The sequence below is a fragment of the Oncorhynchus masou genome, chromosome 27 (assembly GCF_036934945.1).
Source record: "Oncorhynchus masou masou isolate Uvic2021 chromosome 27, UVic_Omas_1.1, whole genome shotgun sequence".
In the NCBI taxonomy this organism is placed as follows: Eukaryota; Metazoa; Chordata; class Actinopteri; order Salmoniformes; family Salmonidae; genus Oncorhynchus; species Oncorhynchus masou.
Window position 1 is genome coordinate 46,497,841 of NC_088238.1, and position 21,541 is coordinate 46,519,381.

Genomic DNA, 21,541 nt, shown 5'->3' on the forward strand with positions numbered 1-21,541 from the left:
AACCAAAACCTCCAGGGGACCATGACAGAACGTCCTGTTTTAAACATCAATTGGACACAGGAATGTTCTTGCAATGTTTCCATGAATCGTGTCTGGAACATTCTTATCTGAGAACATGGCAACCATGTTCTGTGTATGTTTGGTGTGACATTGATGGAATAATCTCCTAACCCCCAGAGAACTGGAATATTCCTACTCCTATGAAAACATTAGGTAATGACTTAATGAGACTTTTAAGGGAATGTTCTCCATAGTTGTGGAAAGTTTGTTTTTAGCTGGGTTTTATGTAATGGAGCACTGGTGGGAGCTAAAAGTATACCTACATTTGCTCCAAATATATTCCTATAGCTCTTCAGCCTCCACGTAAATTGTGATCTAGTTGTGATATCAACATAAAAGCCATATGGACATATGTGGTATTTTCTGAGTTGTATACGCTAATTTAGCATACGCAGCCGATAGTGGGCGCTACATCTTCTATGATTGATGTGTATTCTCAGTTGTGTTCCGGCTCATACATAAAGTAAACGAGAATAATATGTGTACTGTTTTAATAACACACAATATTCCAACACAATTTTCTGATTTTCCGAAAATTGTGCTTTATTAAACAGTAGGCCTAAACATATTCTTGTTTTTTTTTCCCGTCGGCACGAATGTTTCAAGCAGCTTTTTAAGCAGTAAAATGATATATTTGCAGCCTGAATAGAGGATACTTAATTTAGCCAGTAGACGGGTGACACGAGTGTATTACCACCCACTATCAGCTGCCTAGGCTAACTATGAATACGACTAAAAATTGATGCAACCACATGGTTATAATCAGTGCCTCTTAGAATGAATGTAAGCCTAATATTCGACTTATTTTAACTCCAAAATTGCAATTTCTAGCCTATTTAATCATACCCCCTTCTTTTGAATAACTTCCCTACCACCACAACACTGCAAGAACTGTTTTTTTTTTTTTGCTGTTAGGTTAGTGCAATGGCACTTGCATACCCGGAAATAGTGTGAGGGGGAGGACCAAGGCATCAAGCGAGAGAGATCGAGATATTTTTTTCGTTAGTGTGCCAGTCTAGTCACCCAGGGTCCTCGAGGGAAATGCTGTATGTTTACAATTATTTTATTGATGTTGGATTTTTTACGGTGAAAGAATCTGAACTGTCGAGAAACTATTGGGATTTTTTTTCTTCATTTTCCTGACTCAAGAGCGCACGAGAGCAAGAGCGAAGTGGAACAACTGACCTATAACAAATTCATCGATTGCAGTTATTTGGTTACTAAGTTATTCTAATCAAAACGTAATAACCCGTTGTTCCAAGAAGTGCAAGGCGCGATTCACTGATACCTAATGTCATGATTTAATGTCGAGAAGAATAGAATTCAAGACAACACAAGTTATTTATTGAAAAACCTAAAAAACAATGCAATATACGTTCAATATGTAAATATTATATTTGAAGTATTGCTTGTTGGGGGACAACGTCGCCAAAAGGAGCTAATCTATTTTCTCAAGCACTCTCTCCCATGTCACATTCAACATCAATAGAAATAGTTACGGTTGTGTTATTGTTGTAATTTGTGTCAAAACCGAAGGATGACTGTCAAACTGGATTTTGAAGAGTGTCTCAAAGACTCCCCCCGATTCAGGTATGTCATGATTAACCCTTGAATAATCTTTTTAATGACTTGGGGCAACAGCTTACATAAACTACAGGCATTATTCATTCAGTCACATTATTAGCATTGCTAAGTGAGAGCTAATTTGTAAATGCTGCATAAATGTATGTAGCCTACTTACTGCCGGCAAATTACAGATGTATTCAAGGGTAGCCTATGTAGGCCTACTGTATGTTTTTGCAGTCAATTATTTAGATCGTTTCAAAACGGTTACATGTACACACAGGGCATCCTCCCTTAACAGTGAGGATATAGAGTAGTGCTACAAATGTTTTGGCTCAAAGTTACCTGTGCAATGTCAATAGATGCTGAGTATTGGCAGTGTGTCACCATTCTAGTTGAATCAGCACAACCAGAGGATGCACTTGTCAAATTACAGTGTCAGTCCTGCAGATGGTTTGGGGCCATGTCTCTTGGGGCCAGACTTGTCACTGCGATGAATGAAATGAGTCTGGGTATTGACATGAGGGGCGAGACACTACCTTTTCTCATTAATGGGGCTGGCTTTGTGTGTCGGAATAAAATAGTGAATTTATACAACTTTGTTGATTGTTGTAAGCAGAGCTCTATATTAACCTTTTCATTGGTAGCACTGGTGGTCTCCACTTTAAAATGTTAGTTTAAACAAATATGATACAAATGTAACAACGGCTGCACCGGACATACAACACAAACATAACAAATGTGTTTGCGCCCAATGGCACAAATATAATTTTGCCATTCGGTGCACTGGTGCTATCAAATCAACATTCCAGGTCATATGTGACCAAGATGGTTGCAAGCCGAGGTTGTAAGTCAATGTGCGAAACACACCGACCTTGGAGTTCTGCTTGGCTTAATAATCTCTTTGAGAGTCAATATATATTTTTTAAATTTAAACTCTAAAAGGAACACAATTTGAAGCCAAAAGGAATTGGATTTTGTGTTGGGTTTGAAAGTAGCTAATAAAAGAGTTTTGTTGCATTGGGTGTGTTTTGCCTCCCTTTTTTGTCTGGGAGATCAGGAGTAACTGTGGTAATAAACTTCTCTCTCTTTCTCCCTTTCTCTGTCTCTTTGTCTTTGCTGTTTTATCATTTCTTAATTCTTGTTTGATGAACCTTGTAAGTGGTGAAAGACCTCCTAAATCTCTCTCTTCCTCTCTCCTCCCTTCCTCCCCATCTATCTCTCTCTCTCCTCCCTCTTTCTTGGCTCATGGTCTATCTGGGAGGCACACAGTGTTGGAAAGTTTGACTTGCTGTGGCAGTCAGTGGTGCAAGTTGCAGCGGTGAGGTCTCGTGTTTGACCAAGAACAGCGAGAGGGAGAAGGTTTTAGATGTAGTTTGAACTGAATGTGCCAGAGGTAGGCCTTCAGACAGACAGACACACACACACACACACACACACACACACACACACACACACACACACACACACACACACACACACACACACACACACACACAGCTAGTGTGAAAGGGAGTAGAGGGTGATGTCAAGAGAAAACAGGCTTTGAAAGAGAAGAAAAGAGACCGAGAGACATATCAGTGAAAGAAGGATCGAAGAGAGAGGGACTTCTCAGGAAAGAGGCATTGAAAGAGGAAAAGCGAGAGGCTACTACAGTACACATACAGACATAGAGGCCGAGTACTTGGGGTAGCACGTCAAACCACTGCCTCCTGTTGCTAGGTAATCATGGGGGTGGGCTGGGGTTGTGGAGTGGAACAGGAGGTGAGAGATACTGAGGTGATAAATAGGAGGCAGGAAGTGTATTTTTTGGGGGTGGATCATTGCAGAAACTTGGTCTCGCTCTCTCTCTCAGGCTCACTTACTCATGCACGTTCACACACACAGATATGCATTCCTTTTTATCACCATACAAACACAGGCGTGAACACACACACACACAGAGTAATGATTACAATGTGTTTGTGTGTAATGACACAGGCTTTGTTCCAACCTCATCAATTATATTTTCCACCAAACCTGTTTGTATTGGTACCCCTGTCACGCTGGGCTAGGCGATTTAAATATGAATGATACTGAGCTGACCGAGTCAGACCTGCAGCCACTGTCTCTACTTCACCGCCGGCAGACAAACAGGCACTGTCTGTTCCATTTCTCTCTCTCTCTCTGTCGTAACTCTGTTTCTCAGCATCTCCTTCTCTCTCTTTTTGTCTTTTTTCTCTCTCAGTATCACTCTGTCTTTAGTGGAAGGCAGCGGAAACCACACTGTAAGGCTGTCGATGTGAAAGACAGACAGAGGAGAGGAGATACTGACTCATAGACAAACAGTCACAACAGCCACAATCTCCTTCCACTGGCCTTCTTACAGGCTTTAACCATGTATACTAGATCCCATGTGAAGCATCAAGTGTACTGCTTGAACTCTCATGACGTCTGATGTTACAGCCCAAAAGATGTATTGGAGCCACAGACCTTTTTACTGTAGATATACTAACATTGTGCCACAAGTTCAACAATCAGACCAGTATGGTATTGCTCAAGCAGGGTGTGGATGCATGGGAAAATACCTTCTGCCGAAGTGATGTGGCGATGTATATGTCTATGTTTCATCCAGGGCCGCCATTGAGGTGGTGGAAGGAGATGTCTGTGAATTGGAAACGCGATTAGAGAAGGTGAGCGACAGTGAAACACACACACACTCATACACACTTCTTTTTCTGTCCTCATGGGGACCTAAAATTGATTTCCATTCTAAATCCTTTTTTCCTTAAGCCTTTTATTTAACTAGGAATGTCAGTTAAGAACATATTCTTATTTTCAATGACGTCCTAGGAACAGTGGGTTAACTGCCTTGTTCAGGGGCAGAAGGACAGATATTTACCTTGTCAGCTCAGTGATTCGGTCTTGCAACCTTTTGGTTACTAGTCCAACACTCTAACCACTAGGCTACTTGCTGCCACAATACCTAACCCCTGAGCTTAAAAAAGCCTTTGTCCTCATGGGGATGGTGGAAATGTCCCCACAAGGGAGAAATTATCTTGTTTTACTATCCTTGTGGGGTCTTTTGGGGATTTCAGGTCCCCCACAAGGATAGAAGAACAAGACACACACATCTCCCAAATTTTTGCTCCAAGTATCAAAGCTCTCGATATGAGCATAACACCACTTCTACAGTATAAACATGCCCAGCCATCCACACAGTAGAGTGTAGATAGTAGTTGGACTGGGTCTGTTTTGTGAACATCCCTTTTCTCTGAATATTGACTATAAACTGAGAGAGACATGGTGGTGTTTTACCTGCGTTGTAGGGAATTAACTTTAGTGCTGCTTCCCCACTCTATTGTCACCAGATGAAAATGTAACTTGATCACACTCTCCTTTCAATCAATTGATATTCCTAATTCCCTAAAGGGTTTGGTGCGCATAACATTTTCAGATGCATACTTTGGTCAAGTGTAGACTTTACCGGGAAATGCTTACTTACAAGCCCTTAACCAACAGTGCAGTTCAAGAAGAAGAAAATATTTACCAAGTAGGCTAAAGTAAAAACTAATAAGAAAATTTAACACAATAACGAGGCTATATACAGGGGGCACCGGTACCGAGTCAGTGTGCGGGGGTACAGGCCAGTTGAGGTAATCTGTACATGTAGCTGGGGGCGAAGTGACCATGCATAGGTAACAAACAACCACCGAGTAGCAGCAGTGTACAAAAGGGAGGGGGGGTTGGGGGGTTCAGTGTAAATTGTCCGGTGGCGATTTTATGAATTGTTCAACAGTCTTATGGCTTGGGGGTAGAAGCTGTTGAGGAGCCTTAGACTTGGCGCTCCGGTACTGCTTGCCGTGCGGTAGCAGAAAAAACAGTCTCTGACAATTTTATGGGCTTACCTCTGACACCGCCTATTATATAGGTCCTGGATGGCAGGAAGCTTGGCCCCAGTGATGTACTGGGTCGTTCACACTACCCTCTGTAGCGCCTTACGCTCAGATGCCGAGCAGTTGTCATACCAGGCGGTGATGCAACCGGTCAGGATACTCTCGATGGTGCAGCTGTAGAACCTTTTGAGGATCTGGGGACCCATGCCAAATATTTTCAGTCTCAACCTATTCTGTGTCTGAACAGTGATCATATTGGTTGGTAGTGCTATGTCATCTCATTTAGCATTGTGTACGTAGTATCCATGTTGTGTTGTGCCTTGACACCTGTTGTTGTGTTGTGTAGCTGGTGAAGCAGTGCCACTCCATGCTAGAGGCTGGCAGGGCCTACTGTCAGACCAGCAAGAGCTTTGTCACAGGGCTCAAAGAGCTGGGCCACCACTGTTCTGGGGACAACATGATGGGGGTGAGTCTATAGAGATTCTGGGTAATACACTAAGCACTGATTTGGAATCATTGTAGAAGGAACCTAACTGTACAGGTCATATTACTCATAGTAAATTATAATGAAGGGAAGTGAAATTTCCGTTCTATTGTTTTCAGTCATAGAAAAAAAAGTTAAACTGACTAATTCAATGTTCTTTTCTCATCCAGGAGTGTTTGGAGAAATTCTCCAAGAAGCTGGCAGTGATTCTGGAAGCTCAGGGGGTGAGTTGGACTCCTCTATTGTGCATCGCTAGCTTTCAACATTAGTTACTGTAGCAACCACTATTACATGTCAGGTGTCTTGAGTAGCTCTCTCTCTTTCTCTTTCTTTGTCTCTCTCTTTCTCTGCCTCTCACTTTCTTTCTCTTGTCTCTTTCTCTCGCTCTCGCTCTCTCTCCTTTCACACTCTTTTTCTCATAGGAAGTGATTGAAAGCACACAGAAGTCGGTGAAGTTGAAGTTGCTGAGTTTTGTGAAAGAGTGAGTGAGTCTGGCACTCCTTTCTCATTCAGTCCTCTTTGCCCAAACTACTACCATACACTGCTTTCACAACTATTCCAGTCCCACCCACCTCTGGTCTGAAAGGGCCACTCCCTAGCATTCAGTTATGTCTTATCCCTCCCTCCCGCTCCCCCTTCCCTTCTCCCAGGGACGTGCGTCGGTTCAAGGATGTGCGTAAGGAGTTTGAGCGGGGTAGTGAGAGTCTGGAGGCAGCATTGGGGAGGAACGCTCAGGCCCCCCGGGGAAAACAGCACGAGGTAGAAGAGGTCAGCCATGCCCTCCTCAACGCCCGCAAGACCTTCCGATCCGGAGCCCTCGACTACGTACTGCAGGTGAGGGCATCCAAGGTGGATGGATTGAGGGAGATGGAGGGGTGAGTGTTTGCCTGTGCATACACACTGGCATGGCTGTAGAAACATGCTTTAATTGACTCCCCCAAATGCATTTTTAGCATGTTAGTTTGACTTTGAATTGATTTTGAGTGGTTTGCTTTAAATTTCATTACAGGCCAGTATTGAAACGATCAGTTCTAGACTGGAGTCTTTCTCATTCCACAGCTGGCTGGCTTTTTGAGAACATGGACACTACTCAAAGGCCTCAAACAGAATGCTAGATCTTTTACACATAACAGACGTCAGGACCAGGCCATATTTCTAACAAAATAATTCATAAAATATGCAACGGCACCTATGTTTAGGGACATGTGTTTTGCTGTGGTGAATGATAACAGCATTGCCTGAGGGTTTCCCTGTAGCAGGCTGGTCACTATTAATACCCAGAGGTTCGTACTAGCTGCAGTCATAACCACACCCATGTTCTGTTCCCTCCTGTTCACAAACTCTCCTAGATCAATGTCATCGAGGCCAAGAAGAAGACCGACATCCTGATGGCGGTGAGTTTCGTCATGTTATCGTTGGGAGTGTTGTAAAATGTTGCATGGTTAAGCTCACATGTGGGTGTCTAATCATTTGTTTACTTGAGCAGTTGTTGAGTTCTCTTTATGCTTGCATGTATTGTTTAGCATGTAGTTGGTTGTATGACAATGCTTTGCACTGTGTTCTTTTGTCAGATGGTGTCTATGATGGATGCCCAGTCCCAGTTCTTCCAGCAAGGTCACCAGTCCCTCTCGGAGCTGGACGACTACCGCCGCACCCTGAGTGAAGAGGTAACAAGAACATGTGAAGGAATGAGAGGGAGGGCGGGAGGTAAGTGTGTTGCAGGAACCAAATTCATAGATGGAGGAAGAGATCTGTTCAAGTACATTGTCCAGATTTTGAAATTAGGGAACACAGCGAGGGAGAGAGAGTTGGGTAAAAATAGTTTATGAGAGTGAGTGGAAGAGAAGAGGGGGATGAATTGATCTCCTCTTAGATGGACGGTGGAAAAGGTTTATTCTAATAGTCGATTCCATTGATTAATTAGCACACGAGTCCTAGCAATGAGCTCCAGAGGGATGAGGAAGTCACAAGGTGACGTCCCTCTCATCGTGACAGGAAACCATGTGGGCACCGTCAACAGGAAACATTTCACATGACTGAGAAAGTTTGTGCTTGCATGCGTTCATGTGTGTGTGTGTGTGTGTGAGAGAGAGCCCGTGCATGCGTGTTTTCATCTAGTCAAACAGTAACGTTAGTGCCACGCTGGAATAGCACTTTAGCATAACTGGAAGAGCTGCCATGCATGGAGCTCTAGACCTGAAGTCAACAGTAGACTAAAACTAACAGGAAGGTTAGTCAGAGAGAAGCTTGAAACCGGAAAGCAAGTTACCTTTCACTGGAGCATTAAGGCCACAAAGACTGTTTTAACTCTTCCTGCTGTTACAGGAAATGGCAAAAGAGTGAGAGGCAGAATGAAAGGGAGAAAGAACAAGAGGGCAAGAAAATGTAAAAAATAAAATACCTGCAGAAGGTGCTTGAAGACTGCTGGATTGACTGATATAAATATATTTTTATTTTATTATTATTATTATTTTTACAAAGATGACCAGTTTACAGAGGAGTATAAAGTGCAGTGATGTGTCCTATAATGAGCATTGATGGCAAGTCTGATGGCTGAATGGTAAAGAACATCTATTTGCTCAAGAGCACCCTTACCTGCCGATCTATAAATTACGTCTCCGTAATCTAGCATGGATAGGATGGTCATCTGAATCAGGGTTAGTTTGGCAGCTGGGGTGTAACACAAAATTCGGGGAGGGGCCAGCTGAGTACAAGACTGTATCATCTGCATATAAATGGATGAGATAGCTCAGGCAGTAGGAAGCTATGTTGTTGATGTAAATCAAGAGCGTGGGGCCTAGGATTGAGCCTTGGGGTACTCCTTTGGTGATGGGCAGTGGCTGAGACAGCAGATGTTCTGACTTAATGCACTGCACTCTTTGAGAGAGGTAGTTAGCAAACCAGGCCAAAGACCCCTCAGAGACACCAATGCTCCTTAACCGGCCCACAAGAATTGAATGGTCTACCGGATCAAAAGCTTTGGCCAAGTCAATAAAAATAGCAGAACAACATTGCTTTGAATCAAGGGCAATGGTGACATCATCCATAACCTGAGCAGAAACCAGATTGCATACCAGAGAGAATACTATAGACATTAAGAAAGCCAGTCAGTTGATTATTGACAAGTTTTTCCAACACTTTTGATAAACAGGGCAAAATAGAAATTGGCCTTTAACAGTTAGGATCAGCTTGATCTCCCCCTTTAAATAAAATACACACCATGGCTGCCTTCCAAGCAATGGGAACCTCCCCAGAGAGGAGAGACAGGCTTAAAAGGTTAGAGATATGCTTAGCGATTATAGGGGCTACAATCTAAATCATATGACCCAGATGTTTTTTGGGGGTCACGTGTAAGGAGCTCCTTTAGCACCTCAGACTCAGTGACTGCCTGCAAGGAGAAACTTTGTAGTGGGGCAGGAGCAAATCATCAGGGCTATTCGCAATGAAAGGGGTGGGAGATGAGAAAAAGTTGGACGGGCAACGAGGCATGGCGGAGTCAAATAGGAATCTCGACTTAATGAAGTGGTGATTAAAGAGCTCAGCCATGTGCTCCTTGTCAGTAACAACCACATCATCAACATGAAGGGAAAGCTGTGAGGAGGAGGGTTTATTCATCAGGTCTTTAACCGTTTTCTAGGACGTCTTGGGGTTAGACCCACAGAGAGAGAACTGCTCCTTAAAGTAACTAACTTTGGCCTTCCGGATAGCCTAAATGCACTTATTTCTCATTTGCCTGAACGAGAGTATGCGTTTGCCGAGCCTTTCACCAAATGGAATTCTTGAGGTGGAGTAACTCTGCCAGATCATGGTCGAACCCGGGGCTGAACCTGTTTTTAATTATCATTATCTTTATGGGGGCATGTTTGTTAATAATACCACTGAAAATATTAAAAAAGATTGTCCAAGTGTCTTCGACAGAGGGGATCAAGCTGGTTCTTTACCAATTTACAGAGGCCAGGTCATGAAGGAAGTCTTGCTCATTAAAGTTTTTTAGCAAGCGTCTATGACACATCATGACAGATCGTTTCACTGAGCAGCCATTACGAACACAGGCTGTAAAACAGTGATCACTAAGGTCATTACAGAAAACACCAGTCTGATACCTGTCAGGATTATTTGTGAGGATAACATCAAGGAGAGTAGCCTTTTGTCGATGTTTGGAGTCATACCTTGTGGGATTGGTAATAATCTGAGAAATATTTAGGGAGTCCTGAAACCTTAGTGAGAGAGGGAGAAAGTAAAGCTACTATAGGAAGCTGCTTGAGGTTTTTCCTCGATCCTCCATGCAGAAACAGGGATTTGGGACAGGTTCAGCACTTCCTCCTTCCTGTTTCACCAAGAGGACGACGTCTGTAGTGATGGACTCCCTGACATCTAGCTAAAAGCTGTCCAAGCCACAAGTCCTTAATCCCAAGCCTGATTTTCCTCAACAGTTTCTACATTAATCTCTAAAACTACAAAAAGAAACATACACTGTTCCAGTATACTGTGTACATTATTCTCTATATTTTGTTTCCCTGGCCTATCATGCTGCACTGCCGTGTGTGATATAGGATAATGTGCATCATTTGAAACATATTGTATTCTGTGTTTTTTTTTTTAATCAAATTTTTTGTGCCCGACTCTCTCTCTTTTTTTATTCTCATACACAGCACACTCAACTAGTGTTGAATTCCGCCAGGGAGAAGAGAGACATGGAACAGAGACATGAGGCCATTAAGAAAAAGGTGAACACTGCTGGATCCAAACTAAACACAGGCCACCAAGTTGGCTGCCGTGTTATTACACTAGAAGCAAATGTGTTTTGTAACTAAACCAAGACAGACCACAACCTGTCGTTTTCAATGGGAACAAATGAGGGCAGAACAAGCAAGGAGGTGGGCAGAGCCAAACACGAGCTAGCGCGATCCAATTGGTGCGTTCTAGCATGCATCTGCATATTTCCCTTCGGGAATGCCACCTCTGTGAAATGAGTGTGGGCAATTCTCCTTTGTAATGCATCTAACAATGTAATTTTGTTTTTGCAAAGGGTAAGTCTACAAAATGTAGTTCACTTTGTTCAGAACATATACTATCTGTGCTAGAAGTCTCCAACCTGTGAAGATACAGCTCGTCAAACCTGATGACGTCGTCACTTCCTTTTCGACATAGCTTGGTGGTCTACTGGCATCACTGCAAGACAATGATATTTACTAACATCCCTTTCCCTACAGTAATGTTTATGGTTGTGTTTATGTTATGTTGGCAGGATGTGTCCTATGATAACTCCTTAATGGATTTCTGTGCTGATGCCGCCAACGGTATCGCCATGGAGGGCTACCTGTATAAGAGAGCTAGCAATGCCTTCAAGACCTGGAGCAGGTATGTTACCCCACCACACATTCTCTCTACTGCATGTTGTTCTCTCTCTCTCTTTCTCTGCCTTTCTCTCTCTCACTGATATTTAAAGGCTATAGCCTAGGAAGCAGAGGAGGCTGCTGAGGGGGGGGTGGCTTATAGAAAGGGCTGGAATGGTGTCAACCACATAGAACCACGTTTGATACCATTCTATTGACTCTATTCAAGGCATTAATATGAGCCGGCCTCCCCTCAGCATCCTCCACTGCTAGGAAGGTGATGGGTAGAATCATGATATATCTAGTGATTGCATTTTTATTCTCATCTCCGTTTGATCTCCTGTCTCACGACGGTAGGCGCTGGTTCTCCATTCAGAAAAATCAACTGGTCTATCAGAAGAAATTCAAGGTGCATTTTTGAAAGCCACTGCTTTTACTTTTCAATGCATTTTTTTATAGCAATCCATGCAGAGACAACGTTAATGACGTTCACACACACCCACCCACACACACACACACACACACACACACACACACACACACACACACACACACACACACACACACACACACACACACACACATAGCCTGACCGTGTCCTTCTTTCTCTCAGGATCAGCCCACAGTAGTGATTGAGGATCTGCGTCTTTGTACAGTGAAGGTCTGCGTTGACAACGAGAGACGATTCTGCTTTGAGGTGGTCTCTCCATCCAAGTGAGTCTACAGCTGTGTGTGTGCGTGTGTGTGTGTGTGTGTGTGTGTGTGGGGGGGTATACACAGGGAAAGTAGGGATGTGTGTGTTGATGTTGCTTTAGATATTTGTTTAGGGTATTTGTTTAGTGTTAACATAGTGATTTTGTGTGTGTGTGTAGGAGCTGTCTGTTACAGGCAGACTCCGAGCGCCAGCAGCAGGGCTGGATCAGTGCTGTCCAAAACAGCATAGCTTCAGCCTTCCAGGAACGCAGAGAAGACCCACACTGTCCCGTGAGAAAACATACAAACGTTATTCATTCTGAACAAATGTGTTTCAGAAGCAGGTTTGTAGGTCATTGTCTACACAAAGTTTGTTTGTGTGTGTACATCTCTCGCTCTTTCTCTCACACAGAGGGAGCATTGCAGCTCTGTGTCGGGAGGCAGCCCAGGAGGAGGAGGGCTGTGTGGGGAGCAGGAGAAGACAGGGGGCCGCGAGGCTCTGGAGGAGGTCCAGGCCATTCCGGGGAACATGCAGTGCTGCGACTGTGGAGAGCCCGGTCCAGACTGGGCCTCTATCAACCTGGGGATCACCCTCTGCATCGTCTGCTCAGGGATACACAGGTACACACACACACACACACACACACACACACACACACACACACACACACACACACACACACACACACACACACACACACACTCAAGCAAACACACACACACACAAACTAAAATGTAACTACCTTCTATACTTCTGACAGGAGTCTGGGTGTCCATTTCTCCAAAGTACGCTCCCTCACCCTGGACTCCTGGGAACCAGAGCTGGTCCGGGTAAGAATACATCCACTACTCTACCTTTGGATGCATCTCAATAATGTAGCATTACTAGACTAATGTCAAGGGGGGTTACTGTACAGTCGTGGCCAAACGTTTTGAGAATGACAAATATTAATTTCCACAAAGTGTCTTTAGATATTTTTGTCAGATGTTACTATGGAATACTGAAGTATAATTACAAGCATTTCACAAGTGTCAAAGGCTTTTATTGACAATTGCATGAAGTTGATGCAAAGAGTCAATATTTGCAGTGTTGACCCTTCTTTTTCAAGACCTCTGCAATCCGCCCTGGCATATTGTCAATTAACTTCTGGGCCACATCCTGACTGATGGCAGCCCATTCTTGCATAATCAATGCTTGGAGTTTGTCAGAATTTGTGTGGTTTTATTTTTTCCGGATGTAGCAAACAATCGGAAAGGGGATTCATCAGAGAAAATGACTTTACCCCAGTCCTAAACAGTCCAATCCCTGTACCTTTACCAGAATATTAGTCTGTCCCTGATGTTTTTCCTGGAGAGAAGTGACTTCTTTGCTGCCCTTCTTGACAACAGGCCATCCTCCCAAAGGTTTTGCGTTACTGTGCATGCAGATGCACTCACACCTGCCTGCTGCCATTCCTGAGCAAGCTTTGTACTGGTGGTTCTCTGATCACGCAGCTGAATCAACTTTAGGAGAAGGTCCTGGTGCTTGCTGTACTTTCTTGGGCACCCTGAAGCTTTCTTCACAACAATTGAACCGCCCTCCTTTTGAAGCTTCCAGTCTGTTATTCGAACTCAATCAGCATGACAGATTGATCTCCAGCCTTGTCCTCGTCAACACTCACACCTGTGTTAACAAGAGAATCACTGACATGATGTCAGCTGGTCCTTTTGTGGCAGGGCTGAAATGCAGTGGAAATGTTTTTAGGGGATTCAGTACATTTGCATGGCGAAGAGGGACTTTGCAATTCATCTGATCACTCTCCATAACATTCTGGAGTATATGCAAATTGCCATCATACAAACTGAGGCAGAAGACTTTGTGAAAATGTATATTTGTGTCATTCTCAAAACTTTTGGCCACGACTGTGCATGCATTTTAGAATGTATTGAAAGTCTATGTAGAAATATATATACTTTCTTTATTCAATAAAAACACAACTGACGTTTGTGTTTATCCTCCCTGCCTTGCTGTCCTGTAGTTGATGTGTGAGTTGGGAAACACAGCCATCAACAGGATCTACGAGGGGCGAATTGATGAGATCACCATCAAGAAACCCCACCCGTCCAGTCCAAGGTATCTCACTCCCCACTCTCATTTTCATGAGTCATCACTTTTTATTAATCTCACATAGACAGTCAAGATGTAATAGCGTTGCCGTGTGATTTCATTGCAGGTTTTGAAGGATAATGGAACAGAACTTACAGATAGAAATATGTAGACCAGACAAGATTCTGTATTGTCTATATACTGTGAAGTAGTTCTATTCCTTGCATTTCTATCTGCAACTTTCAAAACATTATAAAAAGTTCTGTTGAATCCCCAGGTATAAGAATACCCCTTTCATCTCCTTCTGGTGTCATTAACATGAAACTGCAGGGAGATGTTTTACAAGTTTTTCTTATTACACTTTAAATGCATACTGCTAAAATGTAAACTATACTTTTTCTTTGCTCAATATGCCAACATTCTATATTTTTTACACTACATGACCAAAAGTATGTAGACACCTGCTATTCGAACATCTCATTCCAAAATCATGGGTATTAATATGGAGTTGGTTCCCCCTTTGCTGCTTGCTTCCATTCAGCTGTTAGTGAGGACGGGCACTGACTTATGTATTATACAGTGCAGGAAAGTATTCAGACACCTTGACTTTTTCCACATTTTGTTACGTTATAGCCTTATTTTAAAATGGATAACATAAATGTGTACCTCATCAATCTACACACAATAGCTCATAATGAATGACAAAGCAAAAACAGGGTTTTAGATTTTTTTTTGCAAATATAGTACAAATAAAAAACAGACCTTATTTATGTAATTATTCAGTCCCTTTGCTATGAAACTCGAAATTGAGCTCAAGTGCATCCTATTTCATTGATGATCCTTGAGATGATTCGACAACTTGATTAGTGTTGTGATAAATTAAATTGATTGGATATGATTTGGAAAGGCACATTATTATTAAAATACATATTGTTTAACCTTTATCTAACTAGGCAAGTCAGTTAAGAACATATTCTTATTTACAATGACCTATCCCGGCCAAACCCTAACCCGGACAACACTGGGCCAATTGTGCGCCGCCCTATAGGACTCCCAATCAGGCCTGGGATCGAACCAGGGTTTGTAGTGACCCCTCTACCACTGAGATGCAGTGCCTTAGACCATTGCGCCACTCGGGAGCCCTGTCTATATAAGCTTCCACAGTTGACAGTGCCTGTTAGCGCAAAAACCAAGCCATGATGTTGAAGGAATTGTCCAGAAAGCTCAGAGACAGTATTGTCTCGAAACACCGATCTGGGGAAGGGCACCAAAAACATTCTACAGCATTGAAGGTCCCCAAGAACACAGTGATCTCCATCACTCTTAAATTGAAGAAGTTTGGAACCACCAACTCTTCCTAGAGCTGGCTGCCTGGCCAAACTGAGCAATCAGGGGAGAAGGGTCTTTGTCAGGGAGGTGACCAGGAACCCAATGGTCACTCTGACAGTGTCCCTCTGTGGAGCTGGGAGAACCTTCCAGAAGGACGACAACTCTCGGCAGCAGTCCACATATCAGGCCTTTATGGTAGAGTGGCCAGACGAAAGCCACTCTTCAATAAAAGGCACATGCAGCCCACTTGGAGTTTGCCAAAAGGCACCTAAAGGACTCTCAGACCATGATAAACAAGATTCTCTGGTCTGATGAAACCAAGATTAAACTCTTTGGCCTGAATGCCAAGTGTCCCACCTGGGGGAAACCTGGCACCATCCATACAGTGAAGCATGGTGGTGACAGCATCATGCTGTGGGGATGTTTTTCAGCGGCACGGACTTTGAGACTGGTCAGGATTGAGGCAAAGATGAACGGAGCAAAGCACAGAGAGATCCTTGATGAAAACCTGCTCCAAAGCGATCAGGTCCTCAGACTGGGGCGAAGGTTCACCTTCCAACAGGACAAGGACCATATGCACACAGCCAAGACAATGCAGGAGACAATGCAGGAGTGGCTTCAGGACACGTTTCGAACATCTCTGGAGAGACTTGAAATTAGCTGTGCAGCGACGCTTCCCATCCAACCTGACAGAGCTTGAGAGGATCTGCAGAGAAGAATGGGACAAACTCACCAAATACAGGTGTGCCAAGCTTGTAGCGTCATACCCAAGAAGACTCAAGGCTGTAACCGGTGCCTAAGGTGCTTCAACAAAGTACTGAGTAAAGGGTCTGAATACTTATGTAAATGTTATATTTCAGTATTTATTTTTTAAATTTGGCAAAATTTCTAAAAGCCTGTTTTTGCTTTGACATTATGGGGTATTGAGTGTAGATAGCCCCACCCCCATATGTTAAATCTATTTTAGAATAAGGCAGTAACAAAATCTGGAAAAGTTAAGGGGTCTGAACACTTTCCGAAGGCACTGTATCTGACTTCCTCTTTTCCTCTCTTCTGCTGCACCCCAGACAGGAAGTGACACAGGTACATGACGACGGCTGTGGTTTGTGCTGTAACATGACAATGACTGTGGTTTGTGTCGTAACTAAACTGTCCCCCAGAAATGTGCTGTGCAACTGCATGGCTTTGTGTATGTGTTCTGGATGTAAAGTAGAATGCAGTCGACCATGTTGTAATACAGTACAGGGAGGGCTGGCTTGTCAAATTGAATTGAACTGAATTGCTGTGTTATAATATGATGGTTTGTTAATGTGCATTACTGTATATGAAATTAATTTGATTTGATATATTGTTTTACTCAAATTGCATTAATGATCTGCCTTCCTTTTTTTATATCTATCCATCTCTCTCGTTCTCCATCTCGCTATCCCCCTCTCTTTCTCCATCTTTCTCTCTCTCTCTCTATTGCTCCCTCAGGGGTGATAAGGAGACGTGGATTCGGTCTAAGTACGTGGAGAAGAAGTTCATCCAGAAGCTCCCGGAGACGGGACGTAAAGCTCCCCTGCGGCGCTCCAGCGCCCGGAGGAACAGGGCTAACACCCAGGAGAGGCCAGCCGGGTCACGACCCCCACTCAAACCCAAACCCACCCGGGCCACCCTGCCACGACTCGCAGGTACTGGACAGGACATACAAGCTCATCTGATTCGCACTATAGGGCCAAACCGAGCAGACCTGTACCAGGCTGGCCTTGTTAAGCATTACATTACAACTGGTCAGGTATTCAAATCAATAGCATCTCTGCTTCCTATAAAAGAGATGTTGTTGTTCTTTTCGCTGTCTGCTGATGGACTGGTAGGTGTTGAAGTGATATAAGTCCTGATCCAGTACAAATGTGTGTTCAGGTCAGGAATGTAAGCGATGCAGGTGCTGTGTGTTATTTGTGTCTGTAGATAAGAGGATAGATACCAACGACAGAAATTCCACAACTTATCAAGCTCGGAAGGAATTTGTCTGAATATTTGACAATGTTAAGCCTCGCTGCACCTAAACTCACACACACACACACACACACACACATCATCCATAAACCTGGTGACACAGTAAAAAGCGGTAAGCTTGGTACATTGTTGTAGTGTGTGTATTGTTATAGTTAGCAGGATAAACCTGTCATCTTGTGGCCTGTTGCTATACTGAAGGAATATCATGTGACGCTCTCTCTCCCCTCAGGGCTCAATCAGAGTGACCTTGTCCAAGAGAACAATACGGGCATTCACAAAGGTGACACAAACACACACAGAGACGGCCCACCCCACACACACACACACACACACACACACACACACACACTAAACCCCCTGTCATCCCTCCACAGATGATGAAGATGACGAAGAGGAGGACCTGTCTGGTCTTCATCCCGGGGCGTTGTTATATCGGTCTGCAGCGCTGCAGCATTTCCCTGTCATGGCCGACGCCCTGGCCCACGGAGCTGACGTCAACTGGGTCAACACAGCCGAGGAGTCCAGCACCCCACTCCTACAGGCCGTCACCGCGGTAAGGAGAGCGAGAGAGAGAGTGTTTATAAGAGAGCAAGCAGGTTTGTGTGAATGTATCGGTTTGTGCGTATATGCTCACCTGCCCTCTGACCCGTCTCTCCAGAACTCCTTGGCAGCGTGTGAGTTCCTGCTACAGAACGGTGCCAATGTCAACACAGCAGACAGCAACAGGAGAGGACCTCTACACCACGCCACTATACTGGGACACACTGGGTAGGATGGACACACACATGCGCACACAAAACGCACGCACACACACATGCACTAACCTGGTCCCCATCTCCCAGGCTTGTGTGTCTGTTCCTGAAGCGAGGGGCGGACTACAACGCCAGAGACAACAACCAGAAAGACCCCATTACTATCGCCGTGGAGACAGCCAACGCTGACATTGTCACCCTGTGAGTATAAACTTCAGTTGATTTGTTGACACTAGAAGGGTTGATTGATTTTCTCACGACTCTGCTTTCTCCTGACAGGCTGCGAATTGCCAAGATGAACAAGGAGATGCGGGAGATGGATGGAGCCTTTGGCCAATCAGGTCACTCGGGGGACAGGGTGTGGGCGGGACAGGGAGTGGGATGGGCCAAACCAGGAAGGGACTTCAGGCCTTGAAGAACCAACTGAGTGGATGGGCACTAGGGGGGCAGAATGAGTAGAGAGAGGTGGACTGGCATCGTAATTGAGGAGAGAACAGATAGGGAGGAGGGGTACCTCCGAGGTGCGTAGGCTAGGTGAGATAACATTAAAATAGATTAGATTTTTTTTAAACATTAAAGTCAAGCATGATGTTCAAGTTATGTTTTGATTGCTTTCTGGAATCATTGCTGGACCCTTCCTAGAGTGCTGTCAGAAGAAATCTGGACAAATAAGAGGTTAGGGGGAACGTTCTTGTAACTTATATGGGGAACGTTCCTGGAACTGAGAGTTGTTAACTGGGTTACTGGGTAGGGACCATTTGCTGTATCTCCAAAGAGGGAGTAGAGTGAATGCAGTTTGAGTAGAGGGATAACTCGAATACAGGGTAAATGTATGGACAAGAGGCTACTATACTCTAGTATTTCTGTATGTTGGAAGAGGCAACCATTTTGGGAATATAATACTAAAGGGAAAAACTGGGAAAAGGAGAGAACATTCCATAGAAGAGGAAGGAGGGACGTTTAAAGGGAGTGTTTATGTATGCACACCACGAGAGAGTCCACGTTGCACTTTGATGTAGAATGAATGAATGCCGTTAGTCATCCTGCACTTTACAGCCCATATAAGCTCAATGTAGATCAGTGTATAATAGCACTGGGCATTGGCCATGTTTAACATGTATTTATACACCTATATATAAGTGTAGAGTTCTATATGGACTTATGTGTGAATGTATTGTATGATAGCACAGGATGCTGCTTGAAAAAGAATGAATCTGATTGTTAGTGTTGTCTCATCATGTACATTTTATGCACCTTGCATAAGTCCAAGAACCAATGGTATTTTCACTTGAGGGTTTTTCCATTATACAACTGTATGTTCCCCCAGGCTTGCTTTAACCTTTTCAAACGGACTCTGTGGTCACACCTAAGTGGTTACTATTGTGTTTGACCGGTTTCAAATGCACACTGCCACCGTTTAAGCGTGGCTTTTGTTTGAGAATTAGAACTTGGTGCTGAGAACATGAAGATGTATAGAAAGTAATGAGCCACTCTGTCCATTGTAGTTCAGTGTTTTCCAAACAGTGGCTTAGGGCCCGCTGGTGGGTTATTGTTGTGGCCAGTCTTAGGCTGCTGGTCAAGCCTGGGTCGTGGCTGTTATAATCATGTTTGTGTCTATCTGGACAATGAACAATGCACCATGATTAAACATTTGGGAACCACTGGTCTGAGCCCATCAGCTAGCCAGTAGGCCTAGCTGATACAACCAATTTGGGCTGGAACAGTGGACTCTCGATGGGTAGAGCTGTAATATTTTTTGCGGTGTTGTATGCGAAAGAGGGTGGACCATCCATTCCTCCATAGCCAAACTGTCTGCCAAGTCTGTTCCAAGTTATTTACTCCAGTACTGTCACAATAACTCCCTATTTCAAATCCTGGTTTGAAGTATCCTAACTCAAATCATTTGTCTGGCTCTGGAGGACTGAGGTTGTGAGGCTCATGTAATGTCTATACTCGGAAATGCTTCATTTGTCTTGTCAGTCTCTGATGTGCAGTGCTTTCTCGTTGTTGTTTTGTGAGCCTTTGTGTTCGTCCAATGAGGCGACTGCCTGCTCTGCGCTGCTTGCACAGTGTGTCCCTTGATGCCACCTCCTTACAGCGCTACAGGTAAACAGGTGTGTGTGCGCGTGCGTCCGCGTGTATGCATGCGTGTTTTATAGCAGTAGCCTAATGTCGGCAAATTGTAAATGTCTAAATCCTCTTTTCCTGAATTTTCATCTTATGTCTTGTTTTTCTAAGGTGATGAAACGTACCAGGACATCTTCAGGGACTTCTCTCACATGGCATCTAACAACCCGGAGAAACTCAAACGTCGCAGCACAGACTTTAAAACTTGACCTTACTCAACAGCTGTTTCTTTTTGTATGCTGTTGTTATGCTGTTTTCCTTTCTTCTTTGTTGTTGTCACACACACACACACACGCCGACACAGACAAACACACACACACACACATTTGCTGGCCACCTCGTCTGCGTTAGGTCATTGCTCAGCTGGTGATTACTTTAGTAGCGGCTCCGATCCAACAGTAATGTCTTTGTGTTTGGCTGCCAGAGGAGAACACTCCGGCTTAGTGGCTACATGAGACACTTGTTGAAGGAGATAGAAGATGTACAGCCTAATAATGACGGCTGATACAGTAAGAACCTCCCATTTGAATGACTTATTTCCTCATTTCATTTGGCTAACCGTAGTCTAGCGGAGCCATCCGACACAATTCTCATCTCGTTGACTCGACTATAAGGCTCAGTTTCCCACAACTACGGTTGAACAAAAAAATGCAACTTTAATAGCTGTGTTGCTTTCTGTCGATCCTCCTCAATGTACTGTTGTGACAGAAAGAAAAGGAGGGATATGTTTGAAGCACAGGGTAAAACTGTTATGTGCTCTTGTACTTGTCTTCATAATTTTGGATGTGATGTTGTTTCTTTGTATATCATGTTGTTGTTGTTTTTTTCTGGGGGGGGGGGTCTATTGACTGCGTGAGGTACAAGAGATGTGTTTCTTGCGGAAAATTAAAATACCCGAGTTAATTTCCGTTTCTGTGTAAAGTCATTCAGTGGACCTAGATATACTAGGTGAGTTTAAGCGGTAAGTCGAGCGAAGTCGACTGTAGACGGAAATAGCGAGTGAAGTGGGGTGAGGTGTATCTGCGACAGCCAAAAGCAAGGCTCAGATCAACATGGTAATGTCAACAAAGCTGCTATGTAAAAGGTTTTCTTTATAAATGTCTAAAAAAAAATACCCCCATATCACACACTCACAAACTGAAAACGTAACATATGTACAATTAATTGGTTAATAGAGAAAGGTCTCGAATATTCCTTTCATTTGTGTCCCCTGCAGCTTGACAATTGACGCAGTTGGT

At 43.8% G+C, this 21,541-nt stretch overlaps 1 protein-coding gene across 2 annotated transcripts; it reads left to right on the plus strand.

Annotated features, from left to right (window-relative positions):
- Positions 1–1,034: 1,034 nt before the first annotated feature.
- On the plus strand, positions 1,035–21,211 carry LOC135516322 (arf-GAP with coiled-coil, ANK repeat and PH domain-containing protein 1-like). Of its 2 annotated transcripts, none has more exons than XM_064940504.1 (23): positions 1,035–1,650; positions 4,238–4,295; positions 5,845–5,964; positions 6,153–6,206; positions 6,405–6,463; positions 6,633–6,816; positions 7,332–7,376; positions 7,554–7,649; positions 10,635–10,709; positions 11,231–11,343; positions 11,676–11,727; positions 11,932–12,032; positions 12,191–12,302; positions 12,424–12,632; positions 12,773–12,842; positions 14,030–14,124; positions 16,903–17,099; positions 17,654–17,704; positions 17,799–17,977; positions 18,083–18,192; positions 18,267–18,377; positions 18,456–18,517; positions 20,415–21,211. In XM_064940504.1, the coding sequence occupies exons 1-23, from the start codon at positions 1,598–1,600 to the stop codon at positions 20,510–20,512; spliced, it is 2,304 nt and encodes a 767-aa protein (XP_064796576.1). In that variant the 5' UTR covers positions 1,035–1,597; the 3' UTR covers positions 20,513–21,211. The 2 variants fall into 2 exon arrangements, with proteins under 2 accessions (XP_064796576.1, XP_064796577.1); XM_064940505.1 differs by lacking the exon at positions 1,035–1,650 and adding an exon at positions 2,768–3,019.
- The last annotated feature ends 330 nt before the right edge of the window (positions 21,212–21,541 follow it).